Raw genomic sequence first — 25,558 nt, forward strand, 5'->3', positions numbered from 1 at the left:
TGGCATGGGAATACAATAATGGATCATTTTGCAGTACTCTGGACAGAACCAAACAGATGGCACTGCTAGCACTCATTGTTCCATGTAAACATCTGACAGTCAGAACTATATTACTTGTAAGCATGATTAATGGATAATAATAATAATAATAGCTTCACCTATAATCCTTTACATTATCCAATTATTGTTAATTTCACAAGAACAAGAATATTGCTTTATGTCACAGTACAGTAATATTAGCAATGGCTCTGTGGAATTTTAGACCAGTCTGAAGATAACTAACCTATGCCTTTCTACACACAAAACATACATTTAGTCTTTATAGACTAAGTAATGTCATGTGAAGAAATGTTTCCATTAGAGCCTATAGACTTTATTTGTACAGAATCACACATGTGTTAAGATGAACAAAACAGAAGGGAGGCCACAACAATATATTGTAAACCTCTTTAAGAATATTCTAGGACTACAGTGGCATGAAATGTAGTAAAGAAGGCTGCTATCCTCATTCCTCTCTGCCCTATTCAATTTGCTTCTCTTTTAGCTCTTGGACCAAATACTGCAGTAGTACCATTAGAACAAATTTTGTGAAACTATCATGTAAACATAAAGTGATACAGAAAGAAAAGTAGAATTTTTGAGTATATATACTGATATATACAGTATTTCTCTTTATTTAGTACACCTAGCACTATGCCTTTTTTACCCAATATAAAAAACAATTTAAGTAGCTAAGGGTACCAAATGAAAGAAATATTGTTTGAAATGATCATTTATGCAAGTTTTAAAATAATTTGTTTTATTTGCTTTTACTGTAAAATACATTTTATAAGATCCACCAATTATTCATTTTCAATTTTAGATAACTTACAACAACATATGGAACAAACAATTGTTACAGATAAAACATGCTCAAGCATCTATGGCAGCCAAATTATCTTGTTAATTATTTCTTTACCATTGTTTGAACTGCATTTATAGCATAAGACTTACATTAGTAGATTTATGCATGCCAATTGGAGATTCTTTGCAAGCTGTCCCTCTAAATCCATTGCTGAGTGTCGAGACAGGCATGTCTCTTCAATGTTTGGCAGGGTTACTTTGCAGGTCTTTCCCCCCAAAGACTGGGAAAGAGCCTCACATGTTGCCTCAATATTCAGAACAGCAAGTTTGGAAAGTTGCTATCTAAGGATGTACATAACATACCATGCATACACTGAACAGAACAGCTAGTTTCAGGTGTTCCATGCTTGAGCCAAACATACATGTTTCAAGTAGTTTTGGGAACAAAATGGGCCCTTTTTGCTTTAGTTACAAATCGTGATTGGTTGGGAGTGGAGTTAAGAAAAAACTAAGAACGTTAGCAGTGGCCAATGAGTGTGAAGACAGGTGGTAGAGACTGGAGGTGAAGCTGGTAAGATATGTCTCACTGAAGGCTACTGGAAAGAAAAAGAGTGAAAGGGGACCAGCCCTTGCCATACTTACCCATCAAATACTCAGGGATCTCTCCAGATTTTGATTCACCTAATAACTAGAACAATCAAAATATTCTAGTTTTGTTTGTGCTGAGCCACGGCTAACTGAAGTGATGCATAGTCACCTTCAAATGATGCACAGCTCTACCAGTCTACCGCTTTTCAATTTAAGCGTCTGCAGTTTACTAATTTATGCTACTGAATTATCCAGTGTATTAGTAACCTGTTTAGATAACAGTCAAAATTATTTCTTCTGGAAGAGATTTTGACTAAATGACAGCATTTTATGTTAAGAACTGTTGAAATGCTTGCAGAATGTTATCAAAATATAATTTAAGACAATAGACATTCATTCTGTTGGAAATGATAAAATCTTTCCAACAAAAATAAGAACAATATAAATATATAAGAGAATTAATTTCTCTAGAAGAGAAGACTAAAAGATATAAGATACAGAGAGAGACAAAATTACCATAGTTTGCCAAAATGTAGGTCCTCCAATCACTGCCAGTAAATGCATGATTATTATGAAGACTTGCACTTCAGTCACATCAATTCTGATTAGGTACAAAAAAGCCAAAAAAGCAGAATTACTCAAAGCAATTTTAAATAATTTTGCAAGCACAGCAGCTCTTGTTTATCATGCACGGTAAGAGAGAGAAAAATGAAACAAAGTAAAAAAAAATAAAGGAAAATATTTTTAAAAATATATAACTAATGGAGCTCATTGGCTTCACAGTACAGAGCTATTATTTATTTTTATGTAGTTAATTTACGCTATGTTCTCCTTTTTTATTCAGTCTAAATTGCCATAGAGCACATAGTTGATAAGAGAACCAGCAATGCTTTAAATTTCCATACACTCTATCTGGTTTTAAAATGTAAATGTGACTTTCTCATTGCACTGAATGATTGATTACAAGAGAAACTTTCAGAATTTTCCTTCTGATCAATCCTTTGGTTGTATAAGAGTGCAGCTAGGAATATTAGAAGTTTTATTTCTTTCAAACAATGAAAAGCAGTTGTAGAAATTTAAACCTTGCCCACCAGTAAAAAGAATCTAGATAGAAAACTTTTAAGAATAATAATGAATTCAATTATCTTTTCCCTTTCCTTGTGGTTTAATCCACAAATATCTGAAACTAGATTTAATTTTTTTATATTGCTGATTCTAGTGAACGGACTCATGATTTATGCTAAATCAAGAGTGACTATGTGAGGCCATAAGTAATCACAATTTCAAATCATAGTTTTAAGTTGGTGTATAAATCATCACATCATACTCTCGGTCTGTTCCTAGTTTGTTTATTCCATGGAAAGCTCTTCCTCAAAGAAGTACATTTTTTTTCAGGCGAAGAACTACAGTTGCCCTTTGGAAACTGTCCTTTAAACACAGGTAGAATCAGGATAATGGAACAGGTAAAAGTAGCATAAAGAGCAAATTTTATTTAATGTACATTAATTAAATACAGGTAGTTCTTGACTTACAACCATAACTGAAGCCAAAAATTCAACTGCAAAGCAAGGCAGTTGTTAAGTGAGTTTTACCTCATTTTACAACAACAGTTGTTAAGCGAATCACTGCAACTGTTAAATGAATCATCTGGTTGTTGAGTGAATCTAGCTTCTCCCATTAATTTTGCTTATGAGAAGCCGGCTGGGAAGGTGGTGATTACATGACTCCAGTACAATGCAATGGTCATAAATACATGCCACTTACCAAGTGCCCAAATTCTGATACATGATCATGGGGATGCTGCAACAATTGTGAGAAAACCAGTCGTAAGTTTTTTTTTCAGTGCCATCTGAACGATCACTAAATGAATGGTTGTAAGTTGAGGACTACTTGTATAGTTAACTTGAATATTACAGAGATGTATACTCTTAAATTACAATTTATTGACAACTTTTGAAGAAAGCCTGGGTATATATGAAAAGTATTGGAGTTGCCTGCAGTCCAGGGCAATAAGTGCCCACCTATGCTTTTGCCCATTCATAGAAATTCAAGCCAAGGGAAACCACAAAGGCATCTCTCCACAGGCTAATTTTTGCTTTCTTATTTTTTTTATTCCAAACATGCCATTCTTCTTGGCTGCCATCCTCCTTTAATCTCCAAGTTCTTCATGAGCTTAAGGCAAAGATAAGGCTTTGATATGCAAATGACAAACCACATTTCTTCCTCTCAACAAAATACTTATTTCTCAGAAGAAAAACCAGTGATGTTTAAAAAAATAAATGTAAAGATAAAATGCACATCTTGACATACACAAACAAAAAGATATCTTGCACTTTCTATAATATTTCAAGCCCCCAAAGTCCAACTACACAGGAAAATATTATTGTACTTAACATAATGTAAACCATTTCATATCTAAACAATGGAAAGCAAATATTTAAATGTGCAGTTAATTTCTGAAAAATTTATTTGATATTTGACCACTAGTAGCACAATGTGTATTTTATGATAAGGTAATATGGATTCTTTGGGAATTATCCACTAATATTCAATTATTGTTTCAGAAACAAACACCTTCCTTTCCCATCAATTTATACACCAAATATATGACTTTTGATAATTAGGTAAAACTACAATATTTCCAAACCTTAGCTTGGTCACTGAGATACTGTTCAGTCAAAAAATACTCTCATGTCCAAAATGGAAACATCATATATGCAGTAGGTAAACATATCTGCTGGTGTTTTTCTAATGGCCCAAAATCTCTAAGAGTGAGTTGGAAGGCCATATAAATTTTCATAAATAAATATAAGAAATAGTAACTGGTAATATTAAAGCCGTAATGGGATTTGTGTATGTCAAGTATGATTGGGTTCATTTATGTTTTAATAGATAAAATTAATTTGGGCCACATAAATATATATACCAGGGTGTGGGAAGAAAGATATGTATTACCCCTTAATCTTATATAACATATGTTGATGATTTCACTTTGCCTCCGTTTGGGTGTCTTCCTTCCTTGTTCATTTTTAAACGTTCTGTAAACTGTCTTGGCTGTTTTAATGTAGTGCCAAGTTCCATATGTTTCATCCTAGGCACCTAATTTATCCAGTGTTCACAGTTCACATTTGTCTGTTTTAAAAAATCTGGGAAGATAAAGGTGATTCTATCGCACATGACATTTTGACAACAAAAATATGATAGACTGTGGCCTTAGAATTTGAGAAAAATATTTAAGATGTTGTTGATTGTATTGGATAATATTAAGTTTTACAACTTTTTCAAACTACAAAACTCACTGCCTCAATTGCATTTGAGCTGTGGGCCTTAGCAAACTGCTTTTAGCATTTGACATTTTCCCCACCATTAAATACAATGGGATGATACTATTATACCAAAATTAAATATAGTTATAAAACTTATGAAACTCATAATTCCAATTATTACCACTATCATCTGGTAATTGAAAGTCTTTTTTTTAATACTTTAGCTACCTTTTGAGTCACAAAAGAGTTGAGGAATTTCATGCAGGCCTCAAGCTATGCTCTGCAATATTGTGTCCCATATTTCTCTCACCAGTGATCCACATTTTGTTATGTCATATGTATATTGCTATTTCCTTCTATAATATAGATTAGGAACAATAAGTAAGTGTCTGTATGATAGTCTGCAAGATTTATTTGAACTCTTTTCCCCCAAATATACAAGCTCTCATTTATATTTTGCACTACAAAAAATCATATCTGAACTGCAGCTATTGCAAATATCTAATTTTAATCTGTTATTAAAAGGATTAGCATTTCTAATGTCACTATACCAAGGAATTTGAAAACTCCTTCTGTTTGAAGTTTTCCTTTTCAAAACCAATATTATTAGAAATGTATTTCTTCATTAAACTTCTATACCCACCCATCTTGTCAAAGCAACAGTCACACAATTAAAATACAACGTAACCAATTAAAACAATAAATAAGAACCATACATTTAAAATTCAATTAATCAAGATGGAGCGGAAGGGAGCCAAGTGCTCAGGAGAAAGAGATGAGATCTGACTAATCCATTAACCACCTCCAAGATGCCACTCTCCCACTGGCGCCCTTTGTCAGCTGGTAGAACCAGGTCTTCAAGCCTTTTTGGAAGGCCAGAAGGGAGAGTGAAGATCTCACCTTGGATTGGGTACGATGTTCCAGAGGGTGGGTGCCCCAGCAGAAAAGGTTCTTCTCCTGGACCCCACCAGCTGAAATTCCTTGACTAATGGGATCTGCAGCATGCCTCTTCTGCCAACGCAGGTGAGGCGGACTAATCCCATTGGGATGAGCTAGTTCCTCAGATAATCTGGACCAATGCAATGAAGGGCTTTAAAGATGATAATCAACACTTTGAATTGGACCCAGAAGCAAACCAGCAACCAGTGCAGCTCATGAAACAGTAGTGTAATGTGGGCCACCCTGGGTCCCGAAGAACGCACCAGCAGAAGCTTCTGGATACCCTTCAGGGGTAGACCAATGTAGAAAATGTTTCAATAGTTCAAATCAGAGATAACCAGGGCTTGAGTGACTGAGTGCAGGGACTCCCAATCTAGGAAAGGGTGCAACTGGAATACAATATGAGGTTGCACAAAGGCTCTCCTAGCCACAATTGCTACCTCCTCATTCAGCAGGAGTTGTGAGTCCAGGAGACCCCCCAAATTGAGCACCAGGTCAGTCTGCAGTGGTGCAATCCTATCCAGAACTAACGATATTAAAGTCCTGGAATCCAGAGTGCCATGCACTCAGTCTTATCAAGTACAGCCAAAGTTCTTTTCCCCCATCTAGATCTCCAGAGCCTCCAAGCACTGCAAGAGGGCAGTGATAGCATCACTTGTGTCACCCTGGATGGAGATGAGTTGAGTATCATCAGCTTACTGATAGTACCTTATCCATGATGGTGGGTGATCTCATGATGTTAAATAGGAGTAGAGAAAGTACTGAAACCTGTGGGGCACCACAAAGCAACAGCTGTGGACTAGCCCTCTCACTGCCCATCAACTCCAATTGGAAATCGATTCTGGGGAAAGGAATCAAAACCGAATCAAGAGCCGAGGTGGCGCAGCAGTTAGAGTGCAGTACTGCAGGCCACTTTAGCTGACTGTGTTCAGCAGGTCAGCGGTTCAAATCTCACCGGCTCAAGGTTGACTCAGCCTTCCATCCTTCCGAGATAGGTAAAATGAAGACCCAGATTGTTGGGGGCAATGTAAATATATATATACATTGCTTACTGGTGTACACCACTTAGAGAGTGCTTGCACTTAAAGCGGTATATAAGTCTCATAAAATAAAAATAAAATAAAAAAATAACCAGGGCAAACTGCACTGCCCAGCCCCAAAGGCCATAGTCAGCTCCAAAGGATACCACGGTCAATGGTATCCAAGGCTGCTAAAAGGTCAAGGAGACATGGATGCATGCACTATCCCTATCCTACTCTCACCAAAGATCAACAACAAGTGTGACCAATGCTGTTTCTGTCTCATAACTGGACCTGAATCTTGACTGGAAGGGGTCCAGAAAATCTGCTTCATCCAGGACCCTCTAAAATTTTCATACAACCATCTTTTCTATCATCTTCCCCAAAAAGGAAAGTTGGGAGACTGGATGGAAATTGTCTCTTGACAGGATCAAGTGATGTTTTTTTCAGGAGAGGGTGAAATAAGGCCTCCACAAAAAGTCCCAGAAACATCCTCTGCTGCAGTGAGGAATTTATCATAGCTTGCTTGTCACCATTCAGAAGGCTTTCACCAGCCAGGAAGGATAGGGATCTAACTTATTTGCTTGCACTGACAGCATCAAGGACCCTGTCTATTCATCAGGTCCAACAGTAACAAACTGCTCCCAGATAACTGGGCAAGACCTTTCCCCAGGTATCTCTAATGGACCTGCATCACATATAGGTTCCAATTGGGAATGAATCCAAATGACTTTGTCCATTAAGTGATCCACAAATTCTTCTGCACAACCCTGAAAATGATTACCTGAATCCCCTGGTTCCTAGAGGGACTGGGTTATTCTGAATAGGGTCATTGGACAACACTCTGCAGATGCAATAAGAGTAAGAAATAATGTAGTTTTGCCACTCTTACTGCCACGAGGTAGGCTTTAATAGCAGCTCTAAGTTGTGTACAATCGGATTCATACCTTGTTTTCCTCCAGAGGTCTATTAGTCTCTTAGCCCTTTTCAGAACCTGCAGCTCTTCTGTGAACCATGGAGAGTGTTGGGAGTGAAGGTTCAAGAGAGGCCACATAGGCACAATTCTATTCAAAACCTTGGCTGCCCTTTGGTTCCAGGATGAAATCAGAGCTTTGGCAGAACCATGCAACAAGGCCCCGGGATATTCCCCAGTTCACTCTGGAACTCATTTGCATCCATCAGTCGGAAAGAAATGACTTCAAGGAATAAATATATTTGCTTACATAAAATTATATTTATATCAGCATGTCCCATTAGCACTGTTAAAAACCATTTTTGTGATGGACATCACAAAAGAACAGAAAATTAGCACAACTATAAGTTCAAATATTTATTCCTACTATTTTAGAAAGGAGAGTTGGATGACAGAATTTTAACTTAGAAGATAATTATCTGTTATACATGTTAGAAAGGAGACTGTAGAATCTTTCTTAAGCTTGAGGTTAAGGAACTACAAAGGATGAATCAGAATATTTATATGAATATAAATATGCCCATTCCTCATTTAGCGACCACATTCTGTTCCAATGAACAAGTCATTAAGCAAAATGGTTGCTAAGTGAACCATGCAACTGAAATAGGGAGAGAGTTGCTGTGAAGATTATTCCAGTGTGTGGTGTCAGGTGCACAAAATTTGATCACAAATATACACAAGTGGGTTAGAAAATGATTTTTTTTATAAACATCATATTTGCGAATGGTCATAAATCAAGGTAGTAGCTAAGCAAAGAGTGAGTATATATTTCCAAGTAGCTATTCACACAATTCTTTTTCCTGGTGGAAAGGTTTCTAATAAAAGAAGAATAAAATTAATTCTGACTGTACATAATGAGTTGCTCCCACATTTTTTTCTTGAAGGGATTATGTCAGTTCTGTATGTTTTATAACAACCAGTAAGAAAACAAGTCTTTTTTAGAATAAGGGCAGAAGGGAAACTTCTGACTGAATTTGTGTCTTCTATTCAGATATTACTATATACATCATCTCATATTGAAACAAATGTCTGGAAAATATAATTAATAAAATAATTGCCTTTTTTCAGTTTTAATGTGCATGACAAAAAAGGGCTGCCTCCATAGAATTTTCATCATTGCTTCCCAGGCAAAACCAATTTTTATCATTTACCGTGTCATTCCAAAATTCAGATCCAAGAGTTCCTGTTAGAAGGTGAATTATTATAATACAGACTTCAGACTCAGTAACATCAAATCTAAGAGTGAGGGGGAAAACCATTTCAGTTTGAAAGTTCCATGACTGCAAATTTTTACTCAAGAAGAAACGGATTCAAAATCATAGGAAATCTTTAAAAAAGAGAAGAAAACAACTGTATGGTATGCAATCTCCATTAGTTGAACTCCACTGCAAAATTCCCGAGTGTCTGAATTACAATCAGTAATTTAAAAGAGGGAGACTAGAAATATTTTGAAAGCAATATATAATTCCTTTAACAGTTGCTAAACTAATCTCACACAAATCCAGTTTAAATTTTTAAGGCCAACTTTGTATTAGCCTCATGCAATCCTTTAGATCAGGGGTATCAAACTGTTGGCCTATGGGCCGGATGCATCATAGCGAAACCACACCCACCCCATTGCTGGCAATGGCAAAAAAGTCACGATACGTCACGACACGTCATGTGACGTTGTGAGTTTGATACCTCTGCTTTATATAATCTATAGCAGTAATTCCAAACTTGGGTTACAGAGACCAGAAATGATAAGAAATGATCACCTCTATGAATGGATTTTTTTTAAAATTTAATTTCTCTGTTATGACCATCTCTATTATACTCATGTAAAATCATATCTGAACAGAAAATACAGTAATAGGTTATAAAGTACTTTGAGATGGAATATGTATTTTAATGGAAACATTTTAGCTTTATTATTTTATTACTTTAAAAAATAGTACATTTTACACTTAGGTAGCCCAATCAAGATATAAAGTTTTAGTCACATCAGATTCTTTAAATATTTGTTTTAGACTTAATTAAGACACCAGGCTAGAAACCAGAAACTGTGAGTTCTAATCCCACCTTAGATAATGAAAAACCAGCTGGGTGACTTTGGGCCAGTGACTGACTCTCAGAATAACTTACATCATAGGGTTGTTGATGTAGAGAAAATAGGAGGAAAGTATGTTTGCCACCTTGAGTTATTTATTTTAAAAAATGTGGGATATAAATAAAAAAATTAAAAAAATATTTTTCAATAAATCACAAGAAAAATCTATGAAGATATTTCATTTAATTTATATTTACTAGTACACAAATAATGAAGTTGTGAAATTTGCATGAAATCAGCATGATCTTGCATGAAATCTGCACGATCTTGCTGTCTCTTAATTTAATGAAGCATTTTGTTTCTTAGAAAACAATTTTCAAACTGTAAAAATCTGTTGATCATAGTGAATATGTAAGATTTATTTTCCCCCAGAATTCAAATCTCACATGAAACCAATTGAAGTTTACTATTTCAGAAAGTGAAGAGGATCATATAAAGGCCATACATTTGAATATAGGCTTCTTTTACCTTGTTACTTAAAATGTTCTAAACTGAATTTGAGAAGTCTTGTATTTTAGGAATTTGTTAACCATGATCTTAATGCTGGTTCACACACTGCCACCACTGCTTGATAAACTGTGGGTTGTTGATAATTATTAAAATATAAAACTATTCTTTAAAAAAACACAGTGGCTGGATTCATACAGACTAAATTGACATGAAACAAATTGCAATATATATGGTTTTGCATCATTTGTGTACCCAATGCTTTTTAGCCTTGCAACCAAGAGATGAGAGACAAAGTGTATAAACACTATTTCTAAACTAGTAGTCTTTCATCTTTGGGATGAAAAAGTTATACAATTAGCAGCATGAACCAATGCAGCCAAGCAGTGATTTTGTAGCTTTTGAAAAAAGAAATCCTGATCTGACTTTCACACATCATGACCTAATTAATTATTCATAATACGACATACTATTAATTCCATAGTGCACCAGACTTTATCAGTCAAGGATGGAAAGGTGTTTTTTAATTTTTCTTTACAATATGCAAAATCAGTTGTTATTGTATCTAGCTAGCACTGAATTTAAACAACAGATTTAAACAATTAAAATTGTTTATATCAGGTTTCATTTTACAACTGTAAAAAGATAGATAAGATGGCAAAATATTTCTCTCAGCTACATTACTTACATTCCAAAGCGCATTGTTCCAGAGACATATGTCTGCCAGTGTGCACAGTAAAACATGAATGTCCCAGCAAAACAGCAGAAAAACATCCAGTCAGGATTTGTCCCCAGCTGCACAGCGATACACGTTCCCAAAACCACGAAGACTGAAGATAAAATAAATTAAAACTAAGGGGTAGAAAATGCACATGTTCGCTAATAGATCATTATGGCCGTTCAATAACTTCTAATATGTAAATTGACCTCACTTATATTTCTGATGGATTTGGGAAAGTATAAAATTTACAACAAACATTTCCTTCAAAAGGCATACAGAATTGTCTCCAACTTTTGTAAGTGCTATCAATTATATTTTACACTTGTGCAAGATTAAAAATAAGATTTCCACAAATGGTTAATATTTTGTGCTAGCATAATGACATTGTGAATAAACACAAAAAGTATACATGGCAACAACTCTTAATTAACTATACTGGGAACGATATTAGATGCTGAGTTGCACGTGAATTCACTCACATTAAAAATTTAATTGTCTTAAAGCACATTTTGGGAACAGTCTATTCTAGTGGTTAAGGGGCTGGCCTAGAAACCAGAGTCTGTAACTTCTAAGCCTCCCTTAAGCATGAAAGTGAGCTGGGTGATTTTGGGCTGTTATTCTCTCTCAGCTTAATCCATCTCATAGGGTTGCTGTTGTGGGAAAAATAAGAGGTAGGAGCATTAGATATGTTTGCCATCTTGAGTTTTATATGCATGTATGAATGTGTTTGTGTTTACATAAATGTAAATATAAATAAATAATGGGGATAAAATCTATTAATATTCAATTTAATGAGTTTTCTTCCCAGACATGCATAAAATTATACCATTAGCAATATTTGACTATTTACAGGAAATTAATTTCAACATCTGCCTTTGTTATCCTAGACCCAGCACCATCCAAAACTTTGAAGTATTCAGTCTGAATAGTAATCAAATTTCTAAAGCAGTTTGAGGTGAATGAGGTACCCTTAAACTTATTAGGAAATTTAAAGATGTTATGGATTTACTATGCTTTCTGTTTATAGAAGTACTGTGCAGCTTTCCTTCCATATGGTGAAAGATATGGGGGAAGGGTAGAGACTGAACGGGCCTTCTGATAGTAAGGTGAATAGCTAACTAATAAGCCATGCCAATTCCAGAGACTGCCATTCCAGAAAAATAAGTGGTGAAGGAGTCTAGAACTGTTCTTTAGTAGTAAGAATTTATTTTTTAATTAGCATTGGAAAGTCTGTATTAATTTATTATAGTTTCTCTGTAGATGTGTTGTTAGGCAACTCTCACCTCATTAGAGGCACAGGGCAATATAGCAAAAAATTATTATAGTGAAATCCTTGAAACTATATGTCAGAAGTTAATATTTCTGAATGGTCTACTATCACTATTATTTTGTTCCTTTCAGTCATAAAAGTAAGCTAGCTGCAAGAGTTTGGATCTTTCCAAATATAGTGCATGATTCTTTTTAAAATCAGTTTGGTTCAAATCAAGCCTAGTTTCAAATATCTTATTTGAATTGAATTTTATCTCCTTTTAATCTTAATATTGAATGAGAACTTTCTCTATATTTCCCACTTGATAATTCTATAGTAGGGAATGTGGTCTGAATAATAAAAGAAAAAAGGTTTATTTGGTTCATTTTCATAATTCAGTAACACGATTCCAAATAGAAAACAAGAATTAGATCATGCAGTTGTTGTACTACTCTTTGAAACAGTTATACACTGTTTTCTATAATAAGCTAGAGAAAAGTTTTTACCTTTATTTTTCTATAATTATAGAAAATATTGCAGAATTTTGAACATATGTGCAATCTAATTAGGAAAAGTACGGTCTAGCCATTGACAGCAAGCATTCTAAAAGGATGTGCAGTATTTTCAAGTACCATGCATCTTCCTTGGAGTACTTTATAATATTTATAAATATTCACAATAATTGTGACCGTTCAGCAATTTTGCTGGTTATATTATTAACAGTTAATCTCTACTAAAAGCACAACCCAAAAACAAATACCAGTCCAATTTGATAAGAGATCATAGAAAGGCAGGAGAAAATATTAAATATACAGTACCACACAAAAATATCAACTATGTAATTTGTTATAATTTATTTCTAGACAAACAGCAGCTTATGCTGCAGTAGCTACAATAGCATTCTTACTAAGATACAAAGATAAAAGCCTTGGCCTATTTCTTTCCTATCAGAGTAGAGTGCAGCAAAGCATACAATTAAATTGGGCAGAACCATTAAAGCAAATATTTCAACAGGATGATTTTAGAATACTCTTTGTAGTTTGGTATAAGCAGTTTTTACAAAAGTTGTGTGTGTGTGTGTGTGTGTGATTTGGAGTCAGTCTTGACAGCTGGCAATTTCTTGTACAAATCCACAGTTTTCTTGGCAACATTTTCAGAAATGATTTGCCATTGCTTTGAACCTAAGGCTGAGAATGAATGCCTGGCCCCAAATCATCCGGATGGCTTTATGCCTACAGCAGGACTAGGATTCACAGTGTCATGCCTTTAATCACTATAATAAATTGGCTCTCATGACTTTATTTAGTAGGGATAGCTTAACAGTAGCTTAATACAGTGGCAAAAAAAGATAAATAATCTTTAGTAAGAATTTAATTCCTGGCTTATCAACAGTGCATTCCATTTTTATGTCAGTCTGAATGTCTAACAACAATGACAAAATGGTCCAAACAGAAAAGAAAAAAAATGTATTTGAACCACTTCTTCATGGTTTAGTACATAAATCACAATAGGGGTGCACTACGATGATTGCTTTGGGTGAAATGCAATGAACTATTCTATTCTTGAGTTACAGTTTGGAGATGCATCTGAGCTCCGGGAGCAAAGAAATTATCTGATCAAAAATAGATATAAATAGAACAAAGATGAGTCTGTCACAAAATCTGCGTGGACACATATCCATATGTGCGTGCAGGCACACCTGAACACATCCACATATAAGCAAATTCTGTAGCAAGCCCCCTCCTCCAAAATCCATATGATTTCTATAACTTTAGTTTTGGTTCACCAGAAAACCTCTTAGATCAGTGGTTCTCAACCTTTCTAATGCCGTGACCCCATAATACAGTTCCCCATGTTGTGGTGACCCCCAACCACTTATACATCACCGGGTGCCAGGGGCATGATCAAAGAAAAGGGGAAAAAAATGGCGGACTGCGTTGTTTGGCGACCCCCTTGAAATGGTCGTTCGACCCCAAATGGGGTCCCGACCCACAGGTTGAGAACCACTGTCTTAGATTATGCCATAAGGCTCCAGGGCTGCAATTTAGGGGGGTATCAGAACATGTTTTATATGTCCATGACATATACAGAAAATTGATAAAAGAGCAAGAGAGCCACTGAAAGCACATGGTCTGCAAGTATTTTAATTTTGGTTCAGCTGTTCTTTCTCGTTATAGAATTTTGGAAATGGTTTTAAGGAAATTTAACTTTTAAGGAAATTTAAATATTCAAACAAGTCTTTCAAGCATTTCAGTCTTAAACTAAAATTTAAACTACTTAGGATGAAAAAAAAAAGGGGGATTCCCTTGCAGTGAGTTTGACGTCTGGTGGGTATAACGTCTGTCACTATCTTATTCCAGGAAAATTTTGTGATTCTCCAGCCTAACCTGTAACTCTAGCATTCCATGGAGAGTTCTCTATGGAAGTACTAACCAGCTAAATTGTGTTTACCAAACAAAGTCAACCAGAGGCTACAGCCTGCTAATATGAAACTAATCAAATGTAGAACCTTTGTAAAATATATTACCAAAGTTTTGACCTGTGGCATGAAAATTATACAACCAAGGTAAATTATTCTCATCTTATTAGAGCATCAAAAGATTTTAGAAATTTCTAGTCCTCAGACCATTATCTAGTGCAGTACCTGTGGACAATGAATCACAGCCATGATCAAATAGTTCTCCCAGAGGACTACTACTATTGGTTCTTCTTGCCTGTTTCCCATCTATTGCATCCAAAGACTGATAGATGAAAAGGCCACAAGCACATGCAATATATGCCCAAGGAGGTGCCTAAAAGAGAATGTATGTAAAAAAGCAGCAACATGTAAATAAATGGTCTTAAATTAGGCATGATTCTCACATAGCGACAATCTATTCTACTGCATGATTAGTTATGAAAAATGCAAATAATATTCCCTCTTTTATTCATATCCAGTTCTGAAGTTTCTTGCATACACAAAGGGTATTATAGCAAAGAGTACTAAGATTAAACCTAAATCACCTGCAAGTTTTGTAACTTAAAGGATTATTGCACGTTTGGTGAACATGCACATTATTAGATTGTTTTGTTTCAGCTTATTTATTTAATTTGTATGGCTACCATCTTAATAAGTGACTGTAGGTCAAACTGCTGGCCTGCGGGCCGGAAGTGTCATGCCAAAACCGCGCCCACCCTATTGCCGGCAATGGGAAAAAGTTGCTATACATCGCACAATGTCATGTGACATCGCGAGTTTGACATGCTTGCTCTATACCATGAATAAATTAAAAATGAATTCTGTTATAGTACAGAAATTAAAAAGCAGCTAAAGAGAATGTTACAATCCATGGTGATTAACACAATCAGGACCCTTCAATACTCGGGGCCATGCACCCAAGCACATATCAAGTTCTTTAGGGCCTTATGAAAGGTCAGCAGGGTCTGGGCTAATCTTCAGAAAAAGGATTTTCTATATAGTGGGCATTATGACAGAAAAAGCATACCTCCTGCATCCCACCAACTAATCTTCTCTGGCTAACAGGACTCAGAGTATATCTATCTTGCTGGACCAGATTGGACAGTGGAAAGAAGTGGGGGAAAAATGATCCTTCAAGTAAACTGGTCCCAAGCCATGAAAGTCTTTAAAGGTAGCAACCAACACCATGAAGTGCACCCACAAGATACCAATAACCAATGCAACTCAGGGGCTACTGGTGTTACATGTGCTAAATAACTGACACTATTTACTAAATGACACCATTTACAGTGAAACCTGCCACTGTAATTTGTAAACTGGCCAATAGCATAGCATTATATATATGAATCCAGTCACTATGGTTTGTTCCAAAGTTAAAGCTCAGTTCTTAACATGAGCCAGAGATTATTTAAGAATATTCAGCAATGACAGCCAATATATTTATTTCTATTTCTGAATAATAAATATAATAAATCCAGGAGAATCAGAAATAGCCTTCAAAATTTGAAGGCAGCTTTGATTCTTTTTCCTGATTTCCATCTTATTCTATATCCGGATAATAAAAGGTCACTTCTTGATGGCACAGCATCCTGTTAATCTTTAATATGGTGAAATGGCATTCTTATTTTAAATATAAATTATGTTAGCCAAACTATTTGGTAGGGCAGGAACTATTGTGCATATAGGCTACAGTTCTAATACCCAGAATAACCTCACTTTCAGTGGAATATATTTTTGTGTTACCATGCATATGTTTGCACTATAACTCTCCTAGTCTTAAAGTTCATAATAAAAGATTTAAAGACCATATCCTTCAAGCTTTTAAACTGCTCAGGATTAGACTGTCTTTCATTTTTTTAAATGAATCAACTACATAAAATGTTATTGTTATATACTATACTTATTCATAAATTTATTTTTTCTGTATTTGTTTCATTAGTTCTCCTATCTGATTGTTTTTGGTAAGGATATAGCATCATAAAAGCTAACAATCAAATCAGAAATGGGAGCAAGGGGGAGGATTCCTCCCTGTTGTATTTCAATTAAGAGTACTAAATGTGCCAAGCATATAAATTGTGCATCTGTGGCTAAATTAAAGATACAATAATAAAAATGGGATTTTCAGAACTGAATTTGATCAAATCTGTATCTAAATATATTTTTCATAGCACGTTTAAGATTAAAACTAAATTTAAAAGATGCTGAACTGCTCCATGATTAAGACTTTCCTTTTTTAAAAAAGTGTTCCTTTTTTTGCTCATAACGAAGTTTCTGCCTTTTAGTGAGTTCTATAATCACAAGATAAATCTGTTTACCTGATATATTTATGCATATTCATATAACAGAGTTCTTGATTCATAAAAGCTTCCAGAATCTGCCTATGTGAATTTAGCTGCCACTGGCAAAAATCTTTTGGACCTGAAATTTTATTGCTAATGGTGGAGGAAGGAACAAGAGTCAAAAAGAACATCATGCAACTTAGCTTAAGGGAAAAGATTAAAATATATTTTATAGCCCCTTAGAAAGACAAAATTCATTCAATTTTGTATAACACTTCAGTGAAACTTTGCTTTAAAGTATCATTTCCAATTATAGTCTACCACCTTTACTTTTTTCTCCCATTTCATTTAAACCTTATTAAAAATACACATAAATCTTCTTGCATTCTTATGTTTATATTTACATTATCTCTCTCTGTTTGTGTGTGTGTGTGTGTTTTTGTGTGAATGGTAAAATGTAAAGGTGATTTTAATCAATGTAGCTCTTCTAGTATTAAAATTAAATCGATATTCAAAAATCAATAAAATAACAAATATAAGAACTATTGATAAAAAAGGAGTTAGTAAGTTTTTTTTCTAATCTGAGAAAGTGTACCTTTACTGCATTAAATCAGAGAAGATCTAAAATTTTAAAACCTTATCTTAACAGAAAGCAAACAGTGGTTGTGGTACAAATCCATGTGGAGAATCATAATCCATAAACAGTTTCCAAATTAAATTAAATTCTGTACTGGACTTGTTTCTGACATTGATGCATGTTTGCACAAGTTAATTTGTCCTTCATCTAAGGGAGGAATTATGATGCATATGGTATGCAGGCACCTGTTATCATAATCAAAGCTCATTCTGTACTTTGTAAGAATATACTGTACAGTTTGATGTTTGGCAGAAAAACAGCTGACAGGAAAGAAAATTAACCTTTAAGATCTGTTTCATTCTGTAACAAATCATCATCCAGGATTAACAGGATTCCAACATTACAGCAAGTATGAGAAAATGATCCAACTTGATTAATGCATTATTAACAATTTTTGAAATTGGATTATCAATACTGAATAATATACCAAAGATAAAATATCTTACGCCAGTTTTCTCTGAATGTAATATTTACGATCATCATCATCATCATCACTTCCTGAGCTAAGCACATTGGGCTACAAGTGTACTCTACAGTTCACTATATTTGCAATATATTTAGTATTTGTCTTCCATTGATATTCCCATTGTTGCCTATCAATTTTTCTGCAAGCATTTGAATGTAAAATATTTAAACATATTTGGTTTCTGAATCACATTTCAGTGACAATTTGTAAATAAGCCCCAAAAGATCTTCTGGGTGCTGTGTTATATTTTTTTTCAGCATACATGCAAGTCTCTGAGCATTCCATCTTGATTTTAAAACTCCTTTTGAACTATGCTCTTTATTTGAAGATACAGGTAAATCTCGCTTAGCAACTGCCTTGGGCAGCAACTGTTCAAAGTTACAATAGTGATGAAAAAGGTAACTTTGCAACCAATGCCCACATTTATGGCCTTTACAGCATCTCTTTCTCAATCACCATTACACTTAGTACACATTAAGCTGTGCCTGACCCATTTTTCCCTAACTCTACCCTACCCTCAAAGGATAGAGAGATTGCCTAAATAAGGAATCTTTTCCTGAGCCTTTCTCCACAACACAGCACTTTCCAAAATGTGATAACTTCAAGTTAACAAGCTCAGCTCTGGGACCTTAATTTGCAGCTGCTGCCTGTACCTGCCGAAACTTTATTCGCTTTCATACCTTCAGCTTTTTGTTTGCCTCCTAAGCATCTCGGTGCACTAGGCAAACTAGCAAGCATATTTCTCCCTATGTGACTATCCCATTGTGAGCCTGCTTACCTTCCTCTACAATGAATGTAAACAAAAACATTAATTTCCTTCTTGTTAATTATCCCAGCGCCAGGGTGAGCATTCCAAAGGGTGGGGAGAGTAGGGAAAAAGGAAAGCTAAAGTAAAATCAGAAGCACAGTTGGAATCACATGATTTCTCACTTAACAACAGTCACTTAGCAGTAAAGCTGTCAATCTCAATTATAGTTGCTAAATGAGAACAAACTGTATTGTACTAATGAAGGTCTGCTCATTTCAAGGATAGAATAAAGTTGTTACCTTTGTTTTATTAAAAATTAGGATTGCAATCTACATTTATATTTTCAAAATTTTCTACTTGTTCTCCTGAAAATAAATGGCTTTCTCTTTCTCTGCGTGTATCCGATACTTTAAATATTCTGTTTGTAATTGAATAATCTCATAGAGTGTGTATTTCTGTTTATATTCAATCAAAGCTAGTTGTACAAACCTCTGGGATCCCTTTTACAAGAGATTTAACCTAGTAACAGAGAGTATAATCCAATCTATAATCCAAGTGCGATATCTGTCTTAATATAGTTTGACATTTGGCATCATGTCTTCCTAATGTTTTTGTGTCTTGCAAAATCTTAAGTAAAAACTTCAGTCTTTGTTATTGTTAACAAAGTTAATTGATTGTCTCTACCATTTATTTAGCACTTTATCTTCAATTGTTATTGAAATTATTGAAATAGAAATTCTTGGTAAAATATTCTTTTTACCACCTATATTTTTCATAGCCAAGTCAATTGTTTCTATCTTAAAATATCTATTATGTTTTGCCAACAATAAAATTTATTTTATAATAATTACATAGTTTGAATGTCAACAGAACCTAATAAATGGTTCTACTGGATAGGTAAAAATCAAGGATATATAATGTACTCTTGTTGTTTAATATATTTACTTCTATAGATAAATGTATAAATAATGTTTGTGGGAATGATAATAGAGGTATTATCTATTATTTACTATCTATTATCTACATAGAGAAATGTATCTATGTTTTGGTATACAGGGTAATGATACCATATTTTTAGTAAAAAAAACTCAAATGATTTGCAACTATTGTCAGATGGACTGCATGATGCAGCAATGAATATGGATCAGAATATTAATGTCTCAAATATTAAGATAGTTGTGTTCAACAGGAAAAATGGAATGTACAATTGAAAGTTACACACAAGTGGCAAAAAACTAAAGCAAACAGTAAGCATTCTATCAAGGAAAAATACATATAAGTATGAAAAAACCAGAAATTTCAGGATGTGCAAATAATAGTACAAAGGTAATGGCTAATTTCTGATGTGAGGAATCCACGTTTGTTGAAGTAAAGCAAAAAAGAAATAATATATTTATTTTAGAAATGGCCATCAAATATATAACAATTTTAGGTACCATATAGTAAAAATAATACAAAATGCAAATGCCACAAATGTGAGAAGAGCAATTATTAAAGGCAATCAAACATGTCAGCATCCTAGCTCAAAGCCTTTAAACAAGACTCATTTGGGGGCCAGATGCATTTGCCGGGGGGGGGGGGGAGTTGAAGCTCAGTATGTAAGGAGGAAAATAAGTCTGAATTCCAAAATTCTTAGTTGATTTTGGGTGCCTAACATTGGAAAAATGATCATGAGGTTGTTTTAAAATTCTTTTTGCGTTTCTGTTCTTTTAAATGCTACTGTTGCCATTCTGTTATTCTCTCCTCACAGTCTGTAAGGAGATGAATGGGTTATAAAAATTGTAAAAAAAATTAAAAAGATTCAGCTTTTTTTATCTAAAACATCCTCATCAATAGTCATTAGATATTAAATACTAGCCTCCAATTATAGTATCATAAATAATAAAATGTCAGCTCTGTACGTAGAGGGTAAAAATATTGAAAAATCCACTGTAGAGCTACAAAAATGATCTAGTCTTTTAAAAAGATAAAACAGGAAAATATAATTAGTCTTTTAAAATAAGTAATGTTGGAGAAAAAGCAACCAAAGGAGTTAGCCACCTGTAGCCAATATAAAAGATATGGTTAGATTATTTTTTTAAAAAAGGTTCCTATCAACGCAAATAAAATGCTGTGTGATGCTAATAAAATTAATTCTGCACAAGCATCAGTCAGGGATGTTAAGGTGCACACTATCTTTTCTCAGGATAGGATATTTCTGTTTCTCATTAAAGGTTTAATTAGGAACCCTATTTAGTAACTGTTATATAGTTCATGAATAAAAGCAGTAGAACAACTATCTCAGCATAAACTAGCTAAATGCTGATTCACTTGGGCCATATAATATATAGTATATTAAGGAGTTTTGATTGGAAGCAAAAAGTTATTGATAGCAAGCAGAGATAAATGTAAAAAGTGTCTGGAACTTTTTAAAAATATTGAATCTTATCCTGAGATTGGGTGGCAGCTGCACAGTACCAACCACAACACAGCTGCCTTAAGAAGCTGCAAACAGGTATGTCCTCACACATCCAAACAATTGTTTTATAAATCTGAAGATGTCAGCCCTTTGAGATAAACCAGACTTGAATGCCAAAGTCATGAATACCAAAATTACTTTTATTACAGGATTAAAGCACAGAATTTTGCAACTCCAAATGTGTCTCCCTCTTCCCTCCTTACTTTTATTCTAAAGGGAATAGGAAGAGTCAAGTCAGAGATACTTTCTCAAATCCCAATCTATTTTGTGCTATTTCTCTTATATGATCATTGCCTTAATTGTGGCTCTTCCTCCTTTTCCTCAAGATTATTTTAGTACATTACTGAAGCTCTACATTGCTTTAATGTGTGCATTTCATAATTTACACTGAATTAAAGGATAATATTTTGTAATACATTTTAACTGTAGATGCACTTTCCCTACATTGATGTTTTTCACATACGTTGGGCTACAATTCCCATAATATCCAGCTAGTAAGATCTTGCACACGGAATAGTTTAACCTTTTTCTCCTCACAAATTTGAAATTTCACAGAATATTAACAAAACAAAATTAACAGTGATTCATTAATAGAAATAAATCCTTGTCACAAAAAAGTATTAGAGATCTTAACTTACCTGTTCAGTAGCTGTTGGACAGTAAAATACTAATATTATGGTTGTGCAGATGTTTATTATGAGTCCAACAATTGTAATCAGATTAGGGGCAATCCAGGCTGGTACTCTTCGCACTAACCACTCCCAATAACCTTGCATAAGTGGCTCAAGTAGGGACCGTCCAGCACTTTGATATTTGTGTTCTTCTAATCGTTTTAACTGATGCTTTGATAAAGGCGGTGTTGGCAACTGAAACAATTTGCTCAATGTGCATCCTGTCGAAGGAACGTGACCATAGCGTGCAGGGGATTCCAGATGCAATTCCCCACATCGTTTCTTCAGTGATCGATTCCCACTCATGGATTTATTCACTTTAAAGTTTATATCTGACAAAGTTTAATTGTTGTAAAGAAACATAAGATCCTGGAAGAGAAAGTATTTAGTTTAATATAAGAGGCAAAATATTGTAAAAATCTGAAGTGTTCAATTGTGAGAAGTACAATAGCTGAAAGTCAAGAATATTTGTAAATACATTAAACCAGTGTTTCCCAAACTTGACAATTTTAAGGCATGTTGACTTCAACTCCCAGAATTCCACAGCCAGCAATGCTGGCTGTGGAATTCTGGGAGTTGAAGTCAATATGCCTTAAAATTGTCAAGTTTGGGAAACACTGCATTAAACCAAGCTATAGTTGCACCAATTTTAATATTCCTTTGTTTTTTAATAAATGTAACAGTCTAGTGAATAGTGTACAGTTTGAGGCTTGTAACTGAGGAGACTGAAGAACAGTCATGGAGAGTCAAAAGGTAATCATGAGACACTTATTTCAGCCCAACCAATCTTACAAGTTTGAGTGGGAGTAAAATGAAAGGATATCCATAACTAAGCTGCCTTAAGATCCTGGAGAAAAGTTACAATATAAATCTAAATGAGCATAACAGGTGCCTTGGGTGCACTTCCAAAATATCTAAAGCATAACTTGAACACCATCGACATTGACAAAATTACCATCTGTCAATTGCAAAAAGCAGCTTTACTTAGAATTGTTTACATCCTCTGACGGTATCTTTAATATTATTCAACAATATATCTCTATCCATGGTACTTGGGCAGTACTAAATAAGTGAACAGAAATGCTAAATCCAGCCTAAATTTCTAGTTGACTGTGCAACCAACAATAAAGAATAAAAATGAAAAATAATTACATTATGGAAAGTCATCCCCAAAAGTAGTGTTATTGATTTTTACTAGTTAAGGTAAATCTTAGTACTGATTAGTTTAGTAATGAAAACACATTCAAATACATGCTTGCTATCCTTTATTTTCAATCATATATTGAGAGAATCAAGGCCCATGCTAATTATTTTAAATTTAACACTTATATTATTATATCCAACATTAAAACCTGAGTATATTTTCATAAAATTGTTCATAAAAACTAGTCAGTTCAAATAAATCTATCTGATAAATTAATATAAAAAGAATAGCAAGGAGTAATTACATTCTAATTGCATTACAGACAGACAGACTGATTCACAGTGGTAGTTTCTCAACTATGTTCTTCTCTCTTGAAGAAAATATATCTGACCCTCATATTATCTGTTTTAAGACAACAAATGAAGAGATGTTTGTTCATCCAAGACAGTATATAACTATTCTATTCTAATATCAGACTTCATTTTAAATTATTTTCAATTGTTTTTGTTGTTGAGAATGAAACTGTATTTAAATTTTCTTTTATAGCTCTTAAGGAATGCTTTTTTTAAAAAAATATTTTTACAGTGCTTTTCTAAAATACTTTGCATTCTTTTGGAAGAAAATGAAGTATTAAAACAAAAGAATGGATTAATAAGAATAATCCATAGGACAAGATTTTTTTCATAAAATTTGGACCTATGCTATTAGTATGAGAGGTAGTAGTAACAGGATAGAAGATTAAAGAGTGAGAGAGAGATTTTATAAATTCACTTTTTCCCCTGAAAAGCCTTTATCCCTTCCTCCAATCTATTTAAAGTGGTTAGTTTTATATTAATACCATTAAAAATCTTTTTGGTAAGAGGAGCCTTCAGAGAAGCATGGAATATGGGTAAAATGTCTATTGGTAAAATGTCTTACTTCTGATCGGAGTCATCACAATTTTTAGTAATTTTCACAAAGTCCTTCTGTTCATTAAATTCTTAATCCTATTTGCTTTGTTTTAATCTTTGCCCTCCACTTAAAGTGTGCTACCCACATTCAGTAACTTCTTGCTACTTTAGGGATTATATTGAAGATGCACTTCCGTCATGACAGATGCATTCCAAAAGAGGGAGGAGACTGGAGCCCCAATGTTAGGAGTATTATGGGCTGCAATCAGGAACATTTCTATATTGTAATTATAAGACTATAGGCAGATAGATAGTTCTAGATTTCCTCTATTTAACACAGGAAAGTGTATGTTATGATGCAGTTTGGCTTTTGTTTCTGGATAAAGAAAGATTTGAGCAAGAGTTGGAATTCGTTTGAACATGATTTAGCCTGAGAAATTTTATTAATTTCAACAAATATTTTTTTCTTCCAGAAGCTCCTCTTCAGAGATATGTATGGTAAGCTAAATTCAAGACAATGGAATAATCATGTAACCTACTGCATATTCCCAATTGTTTAAAGTTATCAACTTTTCCATTTAACAATTAAGTTTCACGTAAGAGTATTTAAAACAGGTCTCTACTAATATAGATTTTATTGCTTTCTATATAATCACGAAGATATAATTAATATATATTTTGCAGCAAATTAGTTAACTGATTCATTTGTGTCCGTAAATCTAAGGCGCTCAGTAAATACAACAACTAAAAGAAAATGTAACCAATGAAAAGAAGTTTTTGCAATTCCCTTAAGCGAGTTACATATAAAAACACTTCAGAAGAAAGCCTAAGGAAATCTTAAGTTACTCTTAATGTAACTTAAGTGACAAAAATACTGAGGAAAGAGTACTGTGCTTTTATAAATAAGATGTGTTTATAGAATGTACAAGATTCCAATTTTAGTTTTGCGTTAAAGGAAAGCAAATGTGGCAATTAGCACTTTGCCCGAAACACGGATGCATCTCCATTAATACCCCAGCAGTCAAAAATTTGAACACAAACTCAAAACAGATATTTCAATCTTGAAAATCCATATAAGGCTGAGGCACATTTTACTTTATGCGTGCAACTCTGTACACAAACTCTGCTTAGTGGAGGAGGAGGTTGTTTTGACTTGTCCCCGGCATTTGAAGAACGCCTGCTCCGATTACATCGCTCCCTCCACGAACTGACTTGAGTGATTGCCAGCCTGTCCAGGCATAAACGGCAGCAGCCCTCACCGAGTGGAAAAACAAGGCAGCGCAAGCGACACCCTGTCTCTTGCGCAGGAGCCTACGAGGCTCAGGAAGAGAGAAAAGAAGGACGACCATCCCCCCCCCTCCAAAGCGAATAACCTCGCGGCAGGTGAAGCAGAGACTCACACGAGTCAACCTCCTTTGGCTGAACTCGAAGGACACCCAACGCCGGCCAGAGGCCAAGCTTCTACCGCCCAACAGAGCCAATCCTGAAACGCACCAAGAATACCCGGCATTTACCTTAACCAGCCTCTTCGCCCAGGAGGCGCGTTTACGTCCTTTTTTGCGCCTGCCGTAAATAAGCCGGCTGCGTGGTTGCTTAGGAAGGGCGCGCGACTAGAACAGGCAACTAACCGAGCAGGGGGCGTTCGTGGGACGCCCGGAGATTGGTGCTTTGAT

The 25,558-nt window shown here is 34.6% G+C and overlaps 1 protein-coding gene across 4 annotated transcripts in view; it reads right to left on the reverse strand.

Moving 5' to 3' along the window:
• Nucleotides 1–25,531, reverse strand: part of CEPT1 (choline/ethanolamine phosphotransferase 1) — a 35,138-nt gene extending 9,607 nt beyond the window's left edge. The window contains exons 1-5 of one of the 4 annotated variants that reach the window (XM_039319233.1): nucleotides 25,400–25,531; nucleotides 21,819–22,220; nucleotides 14,779–14,926; nucleotides 10,853–10,994; nucleotides 8,780–8,864 (exon numbers count right to left, since the gene is read on the reverse strand). In XM_039319233.1, the coding sequence (XP_039175167.1) occupies nucleotides 8,780–8,864; nucleotides 10,853–10,994; nucleotides 14,779–14,926; nucleotides 21,819–22,157 (714 nt within the window). In that variant the 5' untranslated portion in view covers nucleotides 22,158–22,220; nucleotides 25,400–25,531. Of the gene's footprint in view, nucleotides 1–1,947; nucleotides 2,033–8,779; nucleotides 8,865–10,852; nucleotides 10,995–14,778; nucleotides 14,927–21,818; nucleotides 22,221–25,285 lie in introns of all 4 variants that reach the window. The other 3 variants (XM_039319230.1, XM_039319232.1, XM_039319231.1) reach the window with 3 other exon arrangements.
• Between the last annotated feature and the right edge of the window lie 27 nt (nucleotides 25,532–25,558).

Source organism: Crotalus tigris, unplaced genomic scaffold (genome assembly GCF_016545835.1).
Source record: "Crotalus tigris isolate CLP2741 ecotype Arizona unplaced genomic scaffold, ASM1654583v1 scf7180000022411.5474196:2289641, whole genome shotgun sequence".
Classification (NCBI taxonomy): Eukaryota; Metazoa; Chordata; class Lepidosauria; order Squamata; family Viperidae; genus Crotalus; species Crotalus tigris.